Source organism: Plutella xylostella, chromosome 20, assembly GCF_932276165.1.
Source record: "Plutella xylostella chromosome 20, ilPluXylo3.1, whole genome shotgun sequence".
NCBI classification, from domain to species: domain Eukaryota; kingdom Metazoa; phylum Arthropoda; class Insecta; order Lepidoptera; family Plutellidae; genus Plutella; species Plutella xylostella.
In genome coordinates, this window is record NC_064000.1 from 55,573 (window position 1) to 77,968 (window position 22,396).

The following is a 22,396-nucleotide window of genomic DNA, read 5'->3' on the forward strand; positions in this document are numbered from 1 at the left end:
TATTGTAAAATGCTGACAAGTTTCCTAGTGTTAGATTGCTGTATTCTTTTAACAGATTCTTGAATAAAATAATGACCTGGATAATTGCTATTTACCTGTCTTTAAATTTAATTTTGAATGAAATAGTTACAAGTTACACACACATATTTTACAACTAAAAAATGAACATGAAAATTTCTGTAAAATAAAATGTCACAATTTATACATGAAATTTTTGAAAACACCTATAGTTCGATAAAAAATTAATAAATTACTGATACATTTCTGAAACAAATATAATCGCATCTAAATATGTGTAACCAAAATACCTTTTACTTTTATACCTTTTAACTTATTTATTTATCTCTATCTATACCATTTATAATCTAAAATAAACTCTTATCATAATAACAACACAACACAACATATTATAATGTACGTAAGTACCTATATGACAAACTATTAGTTACATAATATGACATGACATGTACAGAGTGATTCATTTCCTAGGCTTGTTATAACTGTTCTATAGTCATCCTTTCACATTTAATTTTACTCATTAATTTATTTACTTGAAAATAGTTCATATCTAACTAGTGTCACGTTAATTAAAAAAATATCTAAATACAAAATCAAATACCTACTACAATTTCAACGCAATTTACTTGATCATTCCTATCGTGGTATCGGTATATTTTCCCCATTCATACACATTTACACTTTTGGTTTTTAACCCATAATGAGCATCCTGTAGCTCTCAGTCATCACTCTGATTACTGACATTCTGAACTCTGGGAAGTGAGAACTATCGTAACATTTGGGTGATGAAACCATTTGCTAGTCAAAACTCCTTAACCTTTGTGTCCTCAATCATGCATTCTAATCTTGTATACTATTCACATTAATGCCTTACTACTAATTAATATTATTATGTCTTTCACTGAGGGCACGATAGTCCAAACACTATGATCAAGAACATAATTCTCCTAGGGCTGTATCTCTACACCCTTAATCTACTTTGTGGGCATGGTCACCCTACTTATTGGCATATCAGGCCACCTATTTTGTGCACCTGTATAATATAAAATAGAGCCGCTACAATTTAAAGCAATGGCCTCCAATCTGAACTCCTTAACTCCTTATTATATATTTTACCAATGTACCGATCGTTAAAACTTTCTAATTCACAACAAAAAATATCATTTACTTATTAATTCATTTACTGAAAATATCTACTCAATTGTCATTAGGTAGTTGGTTTTACTAACTTGACCTAGAAACTTTCTGCAGTCATTCAACTCTGAATGCATTACATATTTATTAGCGATACCTAACTTGTATGCTATTTTTAGAATACATATTCAAATGGTTTATGTTTTAGAAGAAAAAAAAAATGAAAACGTGATTTGTGACACTAGATATTACAATTACTTAAAAGCGAGATTAAACCCTTGTTAAAAAAATATTTTATCAAAATCAAAATCTATAATTCTAATCCTTCCTGAATTAATTAATTTGACTCACAGTAACAATATAATGATGACGGCTGGGCGGACGTGACGCACGATGACACTGATGATTGCACGAAGACGCACGTGGTTGGTCATCTTCTTGAGTTGGCCGGGATAACCCTGGTCCGCTTCGATGGCCGGGATAGCCCTGACCTGTTCGAGCCGGGATAGCCCTGACTCCTCGTCCGGTCGCAGTATTTCTTCGTATTTTCTGGACTCACTTGTACATGTTTTCTTCATGTCATTCACCGAGGTTGGTTGCCTTGGTGCTGCTGGTGTTTATTCTTGGCACTGGTACTGCAGGTGTTGGTGTTGGTGTGCTGGTTCTGGTCTGTCGGCCGATGTTGATCATCTTCGTGGGCCGACCGGCGCCGCTACCAGCAGCGCCGGCCTGGCAGGATCGCCATGTGAGAAGTTGTGCGCAGGAACGTATTAAAATATCGATTGATGTTGGTTGTAAAAGAAGAAGTCTTTTATTAAATATGTGCGGTGCTTATATACATATATTAATGCTAGCGCAGCACTATATGCGTATGTTGCAGTTCATTCTAACAACTAGCCAATTTGCAGATACTACCATACTACAATGTAATCAACTGCTAGTACCGACCTTCAGTGACATTATAATGCGTGATGTTGTTCCCCCGTCCGGCCACGATCCGCAGCGCCCGCTGTGTGCCGTCGAGCCGCACCGTCTCCAGGGTCCCGTAGTAGTCGTCATAGAAGTACAGCCTCCTAGCGGGGGCGTCGAGCGCGAGCGCGGCGGGGCGGCGCAGGCGGCGCGCGGGGGCGGGCGCGGGGGGCGCGGGGGCCCCTGGGGGCGGCGCAGCCAGCAGCCGCGCCCCCGTGCCAGACAGCGACGCGCGGTAGATGCCGGGCTGCGGGCCCAGGTCCGTCCAGAACATCTCTCTGCACAATGCACAATATTCATTAGTCATTAGAAACTCTGAAGTACCTATCTGCTCCGTAGACATAAATAATCATCATGATTTTATGCTACGATATGATGAGATTGAGATATAAAACACCACAGTAACAAAACAGCAACAAACCAACTCACCTAGTCTCATTAAACAGCACTAAGTCATCTGGGTACGCGAGGTGGTGCGTGTAGTGCGTGAGACGACGCGCGCCGCGCAGGTCGCAGCTGTACACGCCCCCCGCGCCCCCCGGCCCCGCCCCCGCGCCCCCGCGCGACACCCAGTACAGGCGCTGGGACGCCCACTCCACGCGCAGCGCGCGCACCGCGCCCGCGTCGCGTACCTACATCACACAACATAGGTACAAGTCAATACGTGTTAGATGTAAAGAAGGGACGACGATTTGCTATAATTTTTACATTAAGGTAAAATTCATAAAAACACATTTTAGATACACAAAGGATTAGGTACTTAACTATGTATTAAAAAAGTAAAGGCCATTTAGCTTCCTTAAGTTTCGGAATGTCTGTTTATAACTTCTGCAAATAAATCACATTTTATCCTTGTCTAACTATATATGTAAAACTGGTGACTCCGACGTGATAAAAACAAGGCACAGAAGTATTATAACAACCTGTGAATAAACTCGCAACTACGTTCTTCTTTTCTTCTATGTGTGAGGGCGGGAAAAAGAGTTTACTCACAATGATGGTAGGTTCAGCGCCGGCGCCGGGTGTGAAGGCGTAGATGTGTCCGTGCTTGCGGTCCGCCCACCAGTAGCGCGCTGCGCCCTCCGCCGCGCCGCCCGCCACCGCCGAGATGCGCACTCTGACGGAGAACATGAGTGATGCAGGAAGGAACACATTCGGGGGAAAAGAGGTTGAGCCTAATGCGAGTTTGTCGCACCATTACAGAGTAATTATTTGTAAAGTAGTACTTTAGAACGACGATAGGTACTTTAAAAGTACTACGGCAGTATTGTGTGCATATAGTATTTGATGGCAGAACTATCACTAGGCCTTCAGAATACCTACAGTTTACCGTGCACATACAGAATACAGTCAGATGACAAAATATTTTCAACCCCTTTATTGATTTACGGTAGCTTCAAGTTTTCAATATATATTAATTGTATAATAAAATTTCTCTGTGGACCATTTCAAGGTGATTATGAGACATATAGTGTGTTACTGCGCTCACCCGTCTTCTGGCTTGTGTTTGTAGATGGTCCTGGCGTCCGTCTCTCTCTTGAACATGGCCCACACCTGTATCTCCGTCTCGCTCGCCACCAGCAGCTCGGGCTGCGGACCTGCAGGACAATATCCACCTTAGCACCAACAACATAGGCAACGAAATCGCTTGCAGACATAAAGTAAGCAATGGAAGATGTATTGGGGTAATCAAGAGTACAAGATTACCTATACCTACAGTTTCATCAGTAATAAGAGATTTAGAGAACAATAAAAAAATTATAAAAGGCGCTATTCTACAAAAAGAGTCATTTATTTGCATTATCAATATGTAATATCTCACCGAGTATCTCGCAGGTGACGTTGCCGTCCGCACTCTTGTGTTGTCGGTAGCCGCTCGCACATCTGCACAGAGAAAACCACACTAATTTAGATAAATCTTAATTACATTTGCAAGCGAGTCCTCGAGGGGTGGTATACACCGATATGCAAGCGTAGTGAAAGCACCTTCTGGCTCACTGGACCGACGACTTTATAAAGGTAGATATCCAGTGCTGTTCCGCTCCTTGAGAAAGAACCTATGTCCAGCAGTGGTCAATGTATTGCTGATGATGATGAATTGATGTCATTGCTTCTACATGCAGCGGCAATCGACTGAGCTGGCGTATTGTAGAAGTCTACTAAAAATACAATGTCCCACTAAGTTTGTTCAAAATACCTACGTATGCTTATGTATTAATAATTATAATGTATGTGTGTATGAACTCACTTGCAGGTGTGGTTGTGGTGCTGGCGCTGCAGACACAGCTGCGAGCAGGCCTGCCAGTCGCACGCCGCGCGCGCCCACGCTGCAACACACCAATATTATACATACTTTATAGAATAGAATAGATATTCTTTACTTGTACACAAAAACACTATATGCTATAGAAATTCCACTAACCACGTATTTAAACCACATTTATCACATTCCAAATTAGGTTTAATAGGGAAAATTCTTCAGAATCGTCTCCAATAAGAAAAGTTCTAACAATGCTAGATTTCTCGTATTTAAGAAATTGAAGACATTTAAATCATAGGGTTGAGAAGCAAGTCCCTCTCTTTCACTACAGTGACAACCCTAGCCCTAATCCAGGTAAGGGTTGTCACCATGTATTCCCCACGTACCTTCATCGCAGGAGCCCTCCTCGGGCACGCAGCGCGCGTCGGGGCACAGCTTCTCGCCTTCCTCGCACAGGTTCGACCTGATGCCGAGACGCCCACCTGTAGGTGCAGATATTTATGTTTAATACTGATATTTATATTTAGTATCTATCTATCTATGTATTTGTGTAGATATATCAGCTGTCCGACACCCATAACACAGGCTCTGCCTAGCTTGGGGTCGGATGGCCGTGTGTGAGATTTTTTTTTTTTTATAATCTCATTTATTTTATAAGCCATACATCCTAAGATTAAGTCGGCTTAAAAACTAACAAAAAATAACAATCCTTAAATAATTAACAAAAATAGTACTTAGTAGTTCAACTATGGGAGTAGAACTTAACCTACAGATTTATAATAATCTTGTCTTAAGGTTAGGGAGTAAATGATAAAACTAAGGAACCGGCCACTGTGATCATGAGTGAAGCTTGAGCTGAGGATGCCGTGCACGAGGAAGAGGAGCTCCCCGGCCGTGCACTGAGTGTCGTGTAAGAAATCAAGTCGGGGTTGTTCGTTAATTTTACACTCGAGAACAAAGTGAACAAGATCCTCTTCCTTGTCACATAAAGTACAATTCGGACTGTCCCTTTTTTTCATGTTAAAACTAAATTTATTAAATGGCATATGAGATGTTCTGATTCTGAAACATAAAACCAACTCTTTTCTATTCATATTTGATGTGGAAAACCAAGGTGTGCGCGGAGGCTCGCTTACAATGGTTCTGTACCAAATTCCCTTAGTTTTGGAACATTCATTGAAATATGTTTTAAATTCACTATGGTTGTTCTTTTTAATCAGTGGGAGATGATCCATAAAATGTGGTAGTATATTAAGCGGAATACCGTTTCGTAAAGCGTCTGACGACAGTGAGTCAGCCGTCTCGTTTCCCGCAATACCTACATGGGAAGGAACCCACTGTAAGCGAACTTCAGCCCCATTACGTATCAACCTTGCGATACATTTAATAACGAGGTAAGCTTCTTTTCTACCGATAATGTCGCCTTTTATACACCTTAACAAATGTTGAAGACTGCTCTTGGAGTCTGTAAAAATTACAATCTTTTGATAATTTGTTGAACACATATAATTAACTGCTTCATTAATTGCTGCTAGTTCCACTCCCATAATAGGAATACAAAAGTTTTCAATACGAAACTTTGCCCCAAAATCGGCATCCTTATCGTAGAATGCGCAACTAGAACCGTCCGTTTATTTAGACCCGTCGGTGAATATGTGAGAGAAATTTGTATACAACTGGTTAATAGCCTCTTCGCTACGTTGTTTAAGATCTCGTATTGATAATTTAGCTTTAGGTTCGTCAATAGTGTGAATTTTTGTCATAATAATTTGGTCCCAGGGAAGTGTTTTATCAGGGAAAGGAAGCTCGAATTGGGGCAGAATTTCGAATTTTGACATAGGCAGGTTAGAATATTTTCTGAAACTTTCCAATAACAATGGAAACTGATTTTTACGCCAGTACTTTAGGCCTACCTTTAACATATTATCTAAGCGTTCTAATTGTTTTGTAAGATAATTTTATTTATTTATTTAAACACTTTATTGTATGTATACACAAATTACACAGTTTAAAGTAAAAGTTAACATGTACAAGAAAGAACAATACAAGTATATATATACAAAGGCGGACTTATCGCCTAAACGCGATTTCTTCCAGTCAACCTTTATGGTGTGGAAATAAAAACAATAATCACATTTTCTTGCGGAAAGCTTCAGGAAATATTTATCACTAAGATATGCTCTTCTATATTTTAGATGCGGTATACACAGTTCACTCTCCATTGTGAAAATGGGAGTATCTTTTATGAATCCTCCGCAAAAACGAAGACATTGATTTTGAACCACATCTAACTTATTTAAGAGACGCGGGCTGGCATTACCATACATCGTACTTCCATAATCAAGTCTAGAGCGTACTAGAGCGATATATAGTCGTCTAAGCTGGACCGGGTGTACGCCCCATTTAGCTCCACTTAGCGCACTGAGAATATTGACGTAGGCTGTACATTTTTGAGCGATTTCCGTGATTTGCCTGGTCCAATTTAGACGACTATCCACCCAAATACCCAAGAACTTGACACAATTGAGAACTTCTATGTGGATGTCATCCACTTAAACAATTATTTCAGGAATCCTATATCTTCTTGTAAGTATGCATAATTTTGTTTTGGAGAGTGCTAACTCTAAACCAATTTTATCTAACATGGATTTAAAGATATTGAGGCTTGACTGGATCGTTTCAATACAGAGATTAATATTTTCGTTGATACAATATAGGGCAAAATCATCCGCGTATTGAGATACCTTAACTGTTTTTACAAGGGTGTTGCATATTTTAATTGTGACGATATTAAATAAGATTGGAGACATAGGGTCACCTTGAGCCAAACCCTGTCTGCATATTCTTTTAATTTCTGTACCATCACGAAGCCTATAAATCAACTCGCGTTCTTTAAGAAATTCCTTGATATATCTGCATAGTAAAGTATCGACACCTAATTCTATAAGCGATGAAATAAGAGGTTCTATTGCTACATTATTATAAGCATTACTTATGTCTCCATAGGCACACATAACGTATTGCCTGTTTATAAAAGCAGTCTCTGTGTCTACTAGGTATAAATCTGCTTAAATTATCTTGACAAGAAAGTCCGCGACGGAAACCTAGAGTACTGGGATTGAAGAGTTTATTTCTTTCAAAGTAATATTCTAAGCGACGTGTAATCATTAAATTAAAAGTTTTACATAGGCAGTTGATCATTGAGATAGGCCGATATTTTAGGGTATTTGGATTTCCTTCGCGTTATTTGGCAAATGGGTAATCATGGAATATGTAATGTTATCTACACCGGTCGAAGTATCCGTCCTTTTAAGAATCACGTTTAATTCTGACAAGGTGAAAGGTTGCAGAGAGTTGGGATCATGATAAGTAATCTGACCTGGATGTAAGGAGACACTGTCTGGTGCAAGTTCGGTTAAAAAAGGAATGGCTGCGCTCTCTTGTAAATATTCTTTAGGACTACGGTATCCTTTAAGCCATCTGAGTTTCCTCCAAACCTCACGCACTGACATATTAGAATCGATACTGTCACAAAAGCTCCGCCAAGCGTTTCCCTTCATCTGTTTTATTAATTTACGAGCAGCAATAATCTTTTCTTTGTATATCATATAATTTTCAACAGTGCGAGCTTTCCTAAAATATTTTAAAGCTAGCCTTCTCTCTGCAACTGCTTTGGACAGTTCAGGATTCCACCAAGGTTTCGGCCTGAATTTGTTAGGATTAGGACTATACTTAACAAACGGGATATTTATATTAGCACTATCTTCAATTACATGTAAGAGTTGATTGTATTTACTTTGTAAATCGGCTACTAATTCTAGATCCTCACATGCTGATTGGATATGTTGTGTATACTCGACCCAGTTTGCTTTTTTTATATTTCTTCTGAGTTCGGGATTGTTTGGAGTTGTATCTAACGTTTTCATGGAGATTATAAGATGATCGCTACCCAAAGATTCGTTACTCACATTCCAGTCAAAATCCAGTGCAAGGTCAGCACTACAAAAAGAGATATCAGGTGAGGTACAAATTACACGATCATTGACTTTAACGCAACTGTACGGAACCGACCGTACATGTTTGCCGCGTCAGCGTTTACTTACTTTATTGTAATTCAACTCAGTACTCATATCAACACGCTAGCGTGAAAGTTAATAAATCTATCAAGAATCAAGTTTGGTTTACATCAAGACCCTATCAACTAAAGACCGTGCGGAGCTAACAAGAGAACCGTACATCTTTATGGTCCTTCGAAAGCGACTTTTGGTGTCTTAGTGAGTTTTGTGTGGTAGCGAATCGGTTCCGTCGGCTTCCCACCAGCGGGATCCCCCGATTGGATTGAGAGTGCGCACATATCACGCGGAACGCATTGAGCACTGAATTTCATGAACCCAGCAAGCTAAGGAATCAAGTCCTACGTCGAATTATCAAGACAGGGTAATCAAGCAGCGCATATACATATATCAATAAACAATAAGGTACCTATCAAGTTTATCAAGGCGAAGATTCAGAAGTAAGAATTTTATCGCATAATATATTCATCAAGTAAAATCATGGACCAAGAAATGGAAGCAGTACTGCAAAATCAAGCCCAATTACAAGATGGAATTGGAAAAATTATCATAAATTTCAAGAAGGATAAACAAGATCGCAAAACAGCAGACTATATCAAGAGACGCCTGGAGAATTTAGAACTGTATTGGTCTGATTACACAGCCAATCATACCAAACTGGTAAAAAGTTACCCCCTACAAGAAATTGATTACTTCCGCGGTGACTTTTACGGTGAAACGAAGAAGCTCTACTTGCATGCCAGGGAGCTGCTGGAACAATCAAGTGTTACAGGAAACAAGCCTACGCCTGCGCCCGTCCAACCAAGTCAAGCAGAATATGGAGGACCAGGTCAGACAACCACAAAATATTCTACTCAACCTGGAGCTATATCAAGTAAGTCTTCAGGCCAACCATCAAGCCAACAAACAGTTGAGCTCAAGAGCTCTGGCAACAAGAGCAAGTTAGACGAATTGCTGAAAAAGCAGCTCAGCAATTTTAAAGCATTTACAAGATCAGTCTCGAACATTTGTGTGGAAACCATGAATGAAAAATGGGAATTCGAAGACTCCCTCAAAACTCTGCAAACACGCTGGATGGCAATAGACGCCCTTCACTGGGAGTTAGACAGCGAACTTGAAGGATCCAACCAGCAGTATGAAGCCAAGTTCACAGAACATGAAAATACATATATACAGATCAAGAAGACCATTAACAGCAAGCTATGGTCGGTGGCCCACAGGGAGAAAAGCACTCCACAACTCGACATTCCTATATTTAATGGTACGTTTCAACAGTGGATACCATTTAAAGATTTATTTACTGAGGCTATTCACAACAACCCAAGTTTATCAAATGCCCAAAAACTTCAATTTCTGAAGAGCAAACTTAAAGGAGAAGCTGAACGCATGATCCAACATCTCCAAATTAGCTCAGAAAATTATCTTACAAGTTGGGAAATATTAAATCACAGATACAACAACAAGAAAATAATTTTCACCACCCACATGAACACCATGATGAATATCCCGGTCATGCAGCAAGCCACGTCAAGCCACATTAAACGAATACATGACGTCACCACCGAGTGTCTAAACGCTATCAAGAACCTTGGAGTGAACATTGATACATGGGACCCTATTCTCGTTCACCTTCTAGTGCAGAAGTTAGATTCCGAAACGCACAGCGACTACCTAGAATCCCTGAGCGACCCCCGAGAACTACCATCTATCGGTGATTTCCTCAGTTTCATGGAGAACAAATTCACCACCATGGAGTCTGCTCGTCGAAAACAAGAACAGCAGAGGCCAAGTACAAGTGCGGCCGCACCAAACAGATACGAAAAACCGCCAAACAATTTTAAGCGCTATTATTCAAGCAACAAGGCTACTGCGCAATCATCAAGTTCAAACATATTCAAGTTGAAATGTGTCGTCTGTAACAGCCCGGAGCATGGAATTTATTTTTGCAAGGAATTCTTAGAATTTACACCGACACAAAAACGCCAGTTCGTAACAAGAAACAATTTATGTTGCAATTGCCTATTCAATCACCACGGAAAACCTTGCACTTCAACAAAGAGATGCCGCGATTGCAACGGATATCATAATACAATATTACATGCCGCATATTCGAAGAATAACAATATGACACCAAATGACTCGTCAACAACACATGCTCAAAACAAGGAACGAAGCGGCGCCTCTCATGTGGCGCAACAGCAAACTACCCCAGAGGTTCTCCTTACAACCGCCCTTATCAAGGTGCAAGGGTTGAATGGTCAATACCACACTATACGGGCCCTTATAGACCAGGGTTCACAAGTATCGCTTATCACGGAAAGAGCAGCGCAACTACTTGGTCTGAAACGCCGCAAGTGTAAGGGTGTGATAACAGGAGTTGGCACCAAGGACAACACCTGCACTGGAATGATAACAATCAGCTGTAGCTCATTAACGGAGAATTTCACGTTTGACACCGACGTTTATATCATGAAAAGTTTAACAAGAAACCTACCGAACCATTCATTTGAAAAACCATCATGGGAATTTTCATAAGAGATGAAATTGGCCGATCCTGATTACAATTTAAGCAAGCCGATTGATATTTTACTCGGCGCCGAAGTCTATTCAAACATAATACAAGAAGGTATTTATAAAGTCGGTAACATGACGCCCGTTGCACAACAAACAAGGCTCCGCTGGATATTATGTGGGAAGGTGCAATTTCTGCAATGCAATGTCGTTCTAAATAATATTGACGATATTCAATCATTTTGGCAAATTGAAGATATCTCAGAGAACTCTTCATATTCGGCGGAAGAGATTAAATGCGTCGAATTATACAAGTCAACCACAACAAGGTTGGAAGACGGAAGATATCAAGTTAGATTACCCCTAAAATCAAACATACATCAGTTGGGTCAGTCAAAAAACAAGGCTGTAGCTCAATTTCTCCAAATGGAAAGAAAATTCAACAAGGATAAATACATAGAAAAAGAATACAAGGCATTCATGCACCAATATCAAGATTTGGGTCATATGAAACCATGCACTTCCGGTGACCATACGATGAAGCCTGACTACTACTTACCCCACCACAGTGTGGTACGCGAAGAGTCCACCACTTCTGCAGTCCGTGTGGTCTTCAATGCATCTGGAATCACCTCAACTGGAATAAGTCTGAATGACTGTATGTACGCGGGCCCTAACTTACAAAAGGACCTCTTGTCACTTATATTGGGGTGGAGACTGTACAAGGTGGCTTTCACTGCTGATATAGAGAAAATGTTTAGGCAGATATGGGTCCACGAGGAAGATCAAGTTCTGCAAAAGATTGTCTGGAGAGACAGCCCCCATGAATCCTTGCGAGAGTACCAACTCCGAACCATAAGTTACGGAATGAAGGCTGCCAGCTACCTCGCGATGATGACCCTCCAGCAGCTGGCTGAAGATGAGCGACAGAACTACCCAGAAGCAGCAAGAGTTGTCGAAAACTATTTCTACATGGACGACTTACTCTACGGTACGCATTCAACAGAAACCGCCTAACAATTGAAACACGATCTTATCAAGCTCATGAAATCAGGAGGTCTCAATCTAAGAAAGTGGAACTCCAATTATCAAGAATTACAAGACGAACAAGATCAGAATACCTACGCATTCAAACAAGCTGAGACAACAAAGACACTCGGTCTCATATGGGATCCTAACGAAGACGTTTTCACATTCAAATCGAAAATACCCGTATCTGAACCAAAACGAACCACTAAGAGAAGCCTCTTGTCCGATATATCAAGATTATTTGACCCCTTAGGGTGGTTGACCCCACTATCAACTAAGTTGAAACTTTTATTTCAACGTGTGTGGCAAACAAAATGCAACTGGGATGACAAGCTTCCCGATGATATATGTTTGGAGTGGGAAAACATGAAGGGCGACATATCAAACATAAATAAAATAAAAATACCACGATGGTTAAACACTGACGACACATGTAAGATCGAATTACACGGCTTCTGTGACTCGTCGCAGAAAGCATATGCCTGCGCTATTTATAGCAAGATTGAAAATCAAGATGAAAACAGGCCTATATTGGTGGTCGGAAAATCAAGACTAGTACCTACCAACAAAGAAGTGTCCCTGCCAAGACTGGAGCTAAGTGGAGCCCTACTTCTCTCCAAGCTCATGAATAAACTTTTACAAGTGCTATCAACAAACCCAGACATCAAGGTTGAGGTTTACGGCTGGGCCGACTCCACGGCTGTATTGGGATGGCTACAAGGAAGTCCCGATCGATGGAAACCCTTCGTTTCGACGAGAGTGAGAAATATCACGGAAATAATGCCACCAAGCTGCTGGCGCTACGTGAAGTCATCGGAAAATCCCGCTGACTGCGCAAGTCGGGGTCTCACAGCGACTAAATTGGCGAAGCATCCCCTGTGGTTCCAAGGACCAGCATGGCTGTCAAAGTATGATAAAAATAAACAAGAAAAACAAGAACGGCCGAATGGCGTAGTGGTTAGTGACCCTGACTACTGAGCCGATGGTCCCGGGTTCAATCCCCGGCTGGGGCAGATATTTGTTTAAACACAGATATTTGTTCTCAGGTCTTGGATGTGCCCGTAAAATGGCAATAGGCCCGCCCCCTATTACATTGGGATTAACATAACACTCTGGCGAAAAGTGGGTGCAGCAATGCACCTCTGCCTACCCCGCAAGGGAGTACATTAGTACAAGGCGTGAGTGCGTGTGTGTGTGTGTGTGTGAAAAACAAGAATTGTACACGACTAAAGAGGAAGAAAAACAAGTCTCAGTCGTCACTCAAGGTCAAAGCCGCACTCAGTGCACCCTAATAAGTGAGCTATTAGACAAGTATAGTTCATTTACAAAAGTTGTGCGTGTACTATCTCGCATACGAAGAGTGTTATCACGGGAAAAGCCTAAGGAAGAATGGCTGACGCTATTAGAAATACGTGAAGCAAGGAAAATGATCATAAAACACGTTCAAGGTCAAGAATTTGAAGACGAAATCAAGGGTCTGAAACAAGGAAAGGGCATATCACCAAAAAGCAAGATCCTAAGTCTAAACCCATTTTTAGACAAGGATGAGATATTAAGAGTCGGCGGGAGGCTGAGGAACGCCCATATAAGCCCCGAAATGATAAATCCGATACTAATACCTAAAGATCACAGGCTCACCGACTTAATTATAAACAATGCGCACGAGCTCACTTATCACGGCGGGGCTCGAGTTACACTTGCATTCACACGCCAACGGTACTGGATACCTAGCGGAAACAGGACGACGAAAAAATACATACAAAAATGTGTAACATGTAAAAAGCACAATCCTATCAAGCTGCAACAAATTATGGGAGATTTACCTGAAGCCAGGGTAAACCCTTCCAGGCCCTTCCAACACACAGGAGTTGACTTTACGGGTCACATCATGATGAAAGCCAACAAGGGCCGTGGAATGAAAACCACAAAGGGTTACGTGGCAGTTTTTGTGTGCATGATAACAAAGGCTGTCCACCTGGAGCTGGTGGGTGACATGACAACTTCATCATTCATAGCCAGTCTTCGCAGAATGTCCTCAAAGAGAGGAGCCCCCACTGACCTGTACTGCGACTGCGGTTTAAACTTCGTCGGAGCCAGTCGCATACTTCAAGAAGAGTACCAAGAACTCAAACAGATGCTCAATCAAGAGTGCATAGATGCAATCACTGATATGGAGATCAAGTTCCACTTCAACGCACCATCATGGCCTTCAGCAGGAGGACTGTGGGAAAGTGCTGTCAAGAGTTTCAAGTTCCATCTAAAACGCGTCATCGGGGAGCAACGACTCACCTACGAAGAACTCGCGACAATAATAGCTCAGATCGAAGCATGTCTGAACACAAGACCCCTCTGTCCCCTATCAGAGGACCCCGAAGACTTTGATTACCTGACGCCGTCCCACTTCCTCTCGAGCGGCCCAGTGTTGACAATCATAGAAACTGAAAAGGACCTTAGAACCCGCTGGCATCTAACCCAAAAAATATACCAAGATATTTGGAAGCGGTGGCGTTCTGAGTATTTAACACAATTAACAGCAAGGTCTAAGAATAGACAACCTAAAAGCAATATCAAGATTGATGACGTGGTTCTTATTCACGATGATAACCTGCTCCCAGGCAAGTGGATCATGGGCCGAGTGATAGAGCTACACCCTGGAAAGGACGGCTACGTTCGCGTGGTTACCTTGAAAACCAAGAGTGGGTACCTCAAGCGGCCAGTCATTAAGCTCTCTGTACTTACCGAACACGATGACGTCACATACCCCAACCAAAGTCAAGAGCAAAATCACACCGTAAATGTGAATCAAGAAAAAGAAAGAAACGAAAAGAAGAAGCCTCCAACAAGAAATTCCACAAGCCCGAGGTCATTCTTCACTACAATGATAGCCACATTTCTGTTATTTATGACAGTCGTATCAAGTGTTCAAAGCAGCTACGTAAACGTCACGCAGTTCAGAGATAACCAGAGCCTTTACTTTGACAAAATCTCCGACATGTCCCTTATCAAAGATGAATGGAAGCTCATTGTGTACTATGAAATGGAACCGTATTGGCAAGGCAACAAGGCATTAGATAAATACATTAACAAATTGGATACGGCATGTATAACACTGCGAGATCAAGCTCACTGTGATTCAATACTTATCCAATTACACCACGGGTTCGCCGAACTAGAGCACTATAATGAAGTCCTAATGAGTCATCAATTCGGCCAGCAAGCGGCTAGAAAGAGCGCCAGACAGCGCGGCACGCGCGGGATCGTAAACGGGGTCGGATATCTCGCTAACACCTTATTCGGCGTATTAGACGAGAGATTCGCCGAGCAGTATCAGAAAGATATAAGCTTACTACAAACTAATCAGCAACACATAGTTAACTTATGGAGAAATCAAACATCTATAGTCGAATCTGAAAATAACCTTCTAAAACGCACAGAAAGCATAATGAACAAGCAGTACAAAATCATGAATCAACACATGTCAACATTAGAAAAAACAATAGACTCCATGAAAAATATAGTTCAAACCAATCAAGACAGTAATGACTTTGCAATTGGAGCTATTTTAGCAAGTAACGTACTCCAGAACTTAAAAAACCTACAAACAACTTTACTAGAAACAGTAACAGATATAAATCAAGGACGATTCAACGTGCATCTGTTGACACCAGAACAGCTGACAAGCGAATTAAGCATTATATCAAGCAAACTGCCTAAAGATGTGTCACTACCGATAGATAATATACATTCAGATCTACGTCAACTCTACAGTCTTCTCAAAATCAAGACAAGGATGCTGCAAGAAGTCCTAATTTTTGAGATTACAATACCACTTATAAGCAGAGAAAGCTATGAGATATTCAAGATTGTTCCTATACCTAAAATACAACATGATAAAGTCATAAGTGTCATACCAATATCAGATTTCATTTCAATGAACTTGAAGAGAGACACCTTTATACCTATGAGCGAACATGACGTCAGAGGTTGTTATGCACAGAAAAATAATTACTATTGCCATAGTCAGAAGCCAGAATATCAAATGAAGAGCGACAAGAACTTATGTGAGACGGAGAATCAAGAATGCAAGGCAAATATACATCTATGCAAGAACGAGTGGAAAGACACACATGCCATCAACACATAGGTACCTATTTTTCTGTTGCACGACGCGACGTGCGCGATAAGGTCAATGTGCGAGTATCAAGTAGCCGCGCATCAGCTGACCGGAGCGGGCATTATACACATAGGTCATGGCTGTATTATCAAGACAGATGAGCTGACAATTTCTCCTCACAAGACACATGAAAGTGAGGTTCGAATTTTGCCTCAAGTACACAGCCCTACAATGTCGCCTATCAATAATTTAATCAATATAACTGTCCCACATTTGCACATAGCAAATGAGTCACAACAAGAGTTGGAAAAGGAGGCATCAGTTATTGAGAACAAAATTAATGACTTGAAAGATAAACAAGTACTGATATCAGACAGCGTGTCTAACCACGACATCCACCACTACGCTATGATATACTTACTCGTTAGCGCAGCTGGTATGGTGGGACTAATCTACATGGCAAGACGAGTCCAATGCGAGCGCAAGAGAGCTCCTACAACCAGAGCAGATGGAGAGGGTGCTCAGACAAGGAGCCCGGCGGCGGCGGCGGTGGCGGCGGCGGCGGCGCCTCGTCAAAGCAGGACGACCGTGGCGCGACAAGAGAGCGCTCACACAGTATTCGAAATGCTGGAGAGGCGACGGGAGAACAAGTCTACTAGCCCAGTGTTGAAAAAGTTTAATGACTTCATAAGTGAAAATTCAGTTTAATGAAATACTTAAGTATCATGTATTAGACTTTTATTAAGTTTTCAAGTTTTTAAGTTTAATTGACATGTATTAAACTTTTATTAAGTTTAGTCTGCATGTATATTAGACTTTTATTAAGTTTCAAGTTTTTAAGTCTTAACGTAATTTGCTTAGGTTATTTCATCTTAGCATTTCTGGCCGGGGAAGATGTACGGAACCGACCGTACATGTTTGCCGCGTCAGCGTTTACTTACTTTATTGTAATTCAACTCAGTACTCATATCAACACGCTAGCGTGCGATCGCATATATCAATATATCATTATAATATAATTACGACTGTGAAAGTTAATAAATCTATCAAGAATCAAGTTTGGTTTACATCAAGACCCTATCAACTAAAGACCGTGCGGAGCTAACAAGAGAACCGTACAGCAACGGGTAAAGTCTCCATTGTTAAGAAAAACGTAATTATGTTTAAAACTTACGTCTGAAAGGAGTCTACCCCGAGTGTCGGTTGCATATGACCAAGCCGTATGGTGAGCATTAAAATCACCTAATATTAAAGTTTTTTTCTGAAAAATGACTAAAAAACTCATCATAATCTTCTGTACCTGCATGAATATTTGAAGGAGAATATACGCCGATTATATGTTGTAGTTTACTACTGTTAAGGATTTCAACACATATGGTATCAATATTATTGTAAATAGAAGGACAAGTTTTAAGTGAACAACCAATAGATTGGTGGACTAGAATAGCCAAGCCTCCATATCCATCTGTTCGGTCATTTCTGAAAACAGAGTAGCCCGTCACATTTATATGTTTCTCATCATTTAACCAAGTTTCAGAGAGAATGCATATATGTACCTTTTCCTTTTGTAAATAAGAATCTAAATCACTTAATTTTAGAAGCAAACTTTGACAGTTCCACTGAATAATGTTGAGTTTAAAATTTATCTTATTATTAGCCATTACTTAATTTATCTTAAATAGAAACAGGTACTTACTACGTATTTTATACATGAAAAGGTGATTAGAAATATTTGTATACTTTAAATTTAAACAGTAGGATTGACAGAAGCTTCTTCAGTACACTTTACCTTTGCCTTTCTAGTTATAATTTTAAGTTTACTTACAATACGGGACAGCCTATTCTTCACGCTACGGTATGAGATGTTGGGTATCAAGTCAGTGAACAATTCAATTAAGGTATCAATCTCTTCAGTGTACCTAAACGTGATGTCTTTAATATTTTTTACCCCGTATGTATCTTCTAGGTATTCTTTGACTTCTTTTCCTGAGAGAGGGTAATTTTTAGATGAAGTTGCGATAAAATCATCAATTTGGTCCCACTTAATCGAGTCCAAGTCACTATGGGGTGTTCTTTTAAGTTTTTTCCCACTTGCGGTTTTGTAAACCTCGTCTGAACTGGAAAGGGAAACGTTGTATAAGTCATCGCCACTGTTGTCGATAGATAATGCAGTCTCTTCATTTATAATTTCAGACTCCATACATTCTTTCGTGGTAGAAGATTCCGTCGGTGGGTGCGGCCGTTTAGGGATAAAAGTGTCCGTATTCTGAGTCTCCATGTTGTTTCTACTACTCGCTTCATTGTTTTCTGGGCATTTCGACGCTACGTGGCCATCATTTTTGCAGATAAAACAGGTCATAGTATCTGACGAGAAATATATCCAGTATGTTGTCTCATCAAAGTCTATCGATACCTTTTCAGGGAGACGATTGAAATCTTCGGGTGTTACATAAAGTTGTCGTCGGAAACTTAAGATATGATTGTAACCGTTTTTGTTAATACCAGCGCGAAGGAAAGAGATAGGTGACATTGGCGTGATTTGCATCTCTTGAAGTCGCCTTTCTATTTCACTGTGTGGAATTATCGGGCATACGTTAGAAATAATTATTCGTTTATTTCTGTTTATGAGCGGTCGGATAGGCAATCTTTGATTTTGTATGGTAATGAATTGCTTATTTTCCACGATATCATCAGCAACAGACTTCGAAGATAAATAAACGCACACCCTGTTGTTTGATATTCTTGACAAGAATCGAATCTGGGAAGGGTCAACTATCTTTCCAAGGGCTTGCGCATAATCCTTAATCTGAACATTTTCTAATGAATCCAGGATGACAGCCTGGTCTTTCTTTGGGAACATTGTAGACTGTGTTACGGTAGCGTAACTAGGGTTTTTATTTAACGTTTGGGAGGACATAATTATTTGTTCCTGTAGTCAGAAACGGGTTCACTCACTAGTATCACTTAATTGTATACGAAAACAAAGTTCGATGCCATTATTCGCACAATGAGGGTAACTCGTAAAAAGTTGGAGAGCGCGCGAGCGACGACCGGTCACGGTGACTAATCAGCCCGAACTGGCCGTGTGTGAGATGTCCCCACATATTTATTATTTATTTATTTAATACAATATTCTTTAAAAAACTAAACATAAATTATAGATATAATTACTGCGTGGGTTATTTATCGATGGATACGTTTGAAGCAGAAGTTTCTACTATAAGAGGTGTAATCTGAAATAAACGTGAAAGTGGGACATAGAATTTAAGACACATTTCCATTATCCCACAAAATACCGAAAATATAAATTAACGCAATGATCATTTTGTATTGTCACTTTTAAGCGTTTAACGCTTTGGAATCGTTATATTTTATTTGTAATTTGTGCGGCCGTAGTTATCACATGTATCATCCTTGAGCAACAGACACTATGTGTGGCATTAGTACACTCACATAGTTCGGGCAGCTCGTCGGCGGCGTCGCTGCAGTCGGCCACGCCGTCGCACTGCAGGTTGGACGGCACGCACGTGTTGTCGCCGCATCTACACACACAAACATACATTATACTAATATAGTTAAACATCAATTATTTATCTATAACAGGTGATAGAAATTATAACCTTGTCATAGTCAAACAAACACATAGAACAACGCGGACTCGGGAATGGTTTAAACATAATCAGAGGTTATCTAAATGAACTTAAATTTTATCAAACCATAAACTATAATGATTATCGTGCACGACCACCCACCTGATCATATCGGGCATACACGCGAGATGCTCGCACTGCGCGCCCTCGTCAGCGCCCCAGCAGTCGTCCTTGCCGTCGCAGCGGTACGAGTGAGGGAGACAGTCGCCCCCCTCCCCCCCGGCGCCCGCTGCCCCCGCCCCCCGCGCGCACCGCCAGCCGCCGGCGCAGGGCAGCAGGCGCGCGCCGCACGACGCCTCGTCCGACCCGTCGCCGCAGTCCGCCTCGCCGTCGCACCACCACTCTCTAACAGAAAACAATAGATTTAATCTTTGCATAACCAGTGTGGATGACGAAACCAAATAAAAATTACAGTCAGTACTTATATGGCAGTGTTTTTCAACCTTTTTCATGACGCGACCCCCCTGGTATAAAAAAAAATTTCGCGACCCCCTTAACCCTTTCGTTTTTTATCAAGTATGAATGTGTATACTGTTACAGTATTCCCAATATTCATTCCATACGACGTAAGTATTTATGGTCTCCATGATTAGGATTCGAAGTACACACATAATTTTAGAATTACAGAGGTATAGGAATTGTGCAGAGACACCTGACCCCCCTCTCTTAAGAACAATGCTTCTGAGGGGGGTCAGGTTTCTTTGCCCCTTACTGTACATCGGATACGTGTCGCCATACGGTACATACGTACGACTAATGCCATATCGACTTTTTCATTTAAATATCTTCATTAAATTTTTTTTAAGGGTGAAATGAAAATAAAAAAGACAAAATACCTGGCTTTAAAAAAAATATACACGTGGTCGTCGTCCTTGAACCAGGCAGGAAGGCCTCCGACGCGGCGTTTGCCTGTTTGTGGTCTCCACTCGAGAACTCGTTTACCCCAACGGTTATCGGTTCTTCGGCAGATATTACCAGCCCACTGCCACTTCAGCTTGCAAATTTTGACTGCTATGTCGGTCATCTTAATCCTCTGACGGAAAACCTCATGTCTAGCCTTTTTCTCAGAGAAACCCCAGGCATAGCTCTCTCCATAGTACGCTGAGCGACTCTAAATCGGTGGACTAGTCCTACCGTCAGTGCCCACGTCTCTGAACTATACGTCATCACTGTCAGGGCGCACTGGTTGAAATATTATGTCTTCAGGCTCTTAGGGATGGCCTCTGATGGAAGTTGCTTCGGCCTAGCCGAATAGTCTGCCAGAGCTAGACATAATATTCGTTCACAACTTTGATAGTTACCTCAACAACGATCATCGGCTCCGGTTCGATGTGAGCATTGTACATGACTTCCGTCTTGTCCAAGTTTATACCCCGAAGCCTACACGTTGGGAAGCAGAATTTAGGCCACTTCCATCATCATCCTGCAGAGATTCTGCCATAATAACGATGTCGTCCGCGAAGCGGAGCTATGACAAATGTACTCGCCATTCGTGAACAGTTTCGGAGATATTACATCCCCCTGTCGCACTCCTCGTTGCAGTTGGATATCTTTTGTGGTCCTGTACTTGGACAGTCATAATAGCGGCATCGCACAGACACCTCAACACTTCGATATAGCGCCAGTCGATTTGGCATCTTTGCTTTTGGATTCCAAAACTGCCCAGGTCTCGATGAAGTTGAAGGCTTTTTCATAGTCCACAAAGGCTAGAGACAGAGGCTTATTATACTCTTCGGTCTTCTGTATAATCTGCCTAACTGTGTTAATGTGGTCTATTGTACTAAAACAGAACCACGATGGGATAAATTAAGTAATAAAAATCAAGCTCAGCCAATTAATGCGCGTCTCAGGATTGAATTTTTTGTTTATTACGTATTATAATGTTTATCATTATCCTTTGGTTAAAGTAAGAAATGTTTAATTAACATATTTTTAAAGTAAGAGTCTTACTTAATAAATAAATACTAATTGTCTTAAAAAAAATTACCCCAGAATTTTCGCCCTTTGGCGACCCCCCCACAGAAGCTTCGCGACCCCCTGGGGGGTCGCGACCCACAGGTTGAAAAACACTGTTATATGGCATGGTAATCAAGCATTTGCCCTAAAATCAGTTAAAACCGTCGCAGTTTTTTGCGATGCGACGTCGCAGCTTTGTGTTCAAGCCCTACAAGTGGAATGTAGAAAACATTAAATTTAAAACGTGTAAATTAATGGTTTAATTCTGGATGTTTGTTTGTACATTATGGTATGAATGTGGTAACATACTGCGGTATGGTGTCTCCGGAGTGCGTGCAGACGGCGGTGGCTCCCCCTCCCCCTCCCGCTCCCCCGCCCCCACCCCCGCCGGCGCCCCCGCAGCCGCGCTCGTCGCTGCCGTCCCCGCACTGCGACGCGCCCGAGCAGCGCAGCGAGCCGCTGATGCATTCGCCGGAGTCACAGCTGGAGAGACAAACACGTGAGTTAGTTACATAGATGATTCACTACATTCATGTAAGTGTTAATTTTATTATTCTTTTTGATATCTACACATAGAGAGGTAAAAGAAAATAAGTTCTCGCCTTGGTATTTACTGCACTGTAGAAGAGTAAGAGTGGGGTTTTCATGGGACGAAGAAACAACATTACTTTCATTGAAATGG

At 41.2% G+C, this 22,396-nt stretch overlaps 1 protein-coding gene across 1 annotated transcript in view; it reads right to left on the bottom strand.

Moving 5' to 3' along the window:
- Positions 1-22,396, bottom strand: part of LOC105394372 (prolow-density lipoprotein receptor-related protein 1) — an 88,084-nt gene that overhangs the window by 19,096 nt on the left and 46,592 nt on the right. Inside the window, exons 67-76 of the mRNA XM_048628051.1 lie at positions 22,024-22,197; positions 19,861-20,103; positions 19,562-19,650; positions 4,768-4,863; positions 4,370-4,448; positions 3,944-4,005; positions 3,611-3,719; positions 3,115-3,238; positions 2,551-2,753; positions 2,101-2,399 (exon numbers count right to left, since the gene is read on the bottom strand). Coding sequence (XP_048484008.1) covers positions 2,101-2,399; positions 2,551-2,753; positions 3,115-3,238; positions 3,611-3,719; positions 3,944-4,005; positions 4,370-4,448; positions 4,768-4,863; positions 19,562-19,650; positions 19,861-20,103; positions 22,024-22,197 — 1,478 coding nt within the window. The remainder of the gene's footprint in view (positions 1-2,100; positions 2,400-2,550; positions 2,754-3,114; positions 3,239-3,610; positions 3,720-3,943; positions 4,006-4,369; positions 4,449-4,767; positions 4,864-19,561; positions 19,651-19,860; positions 20,104-22,023; positions 22,198-22,396) is intronic.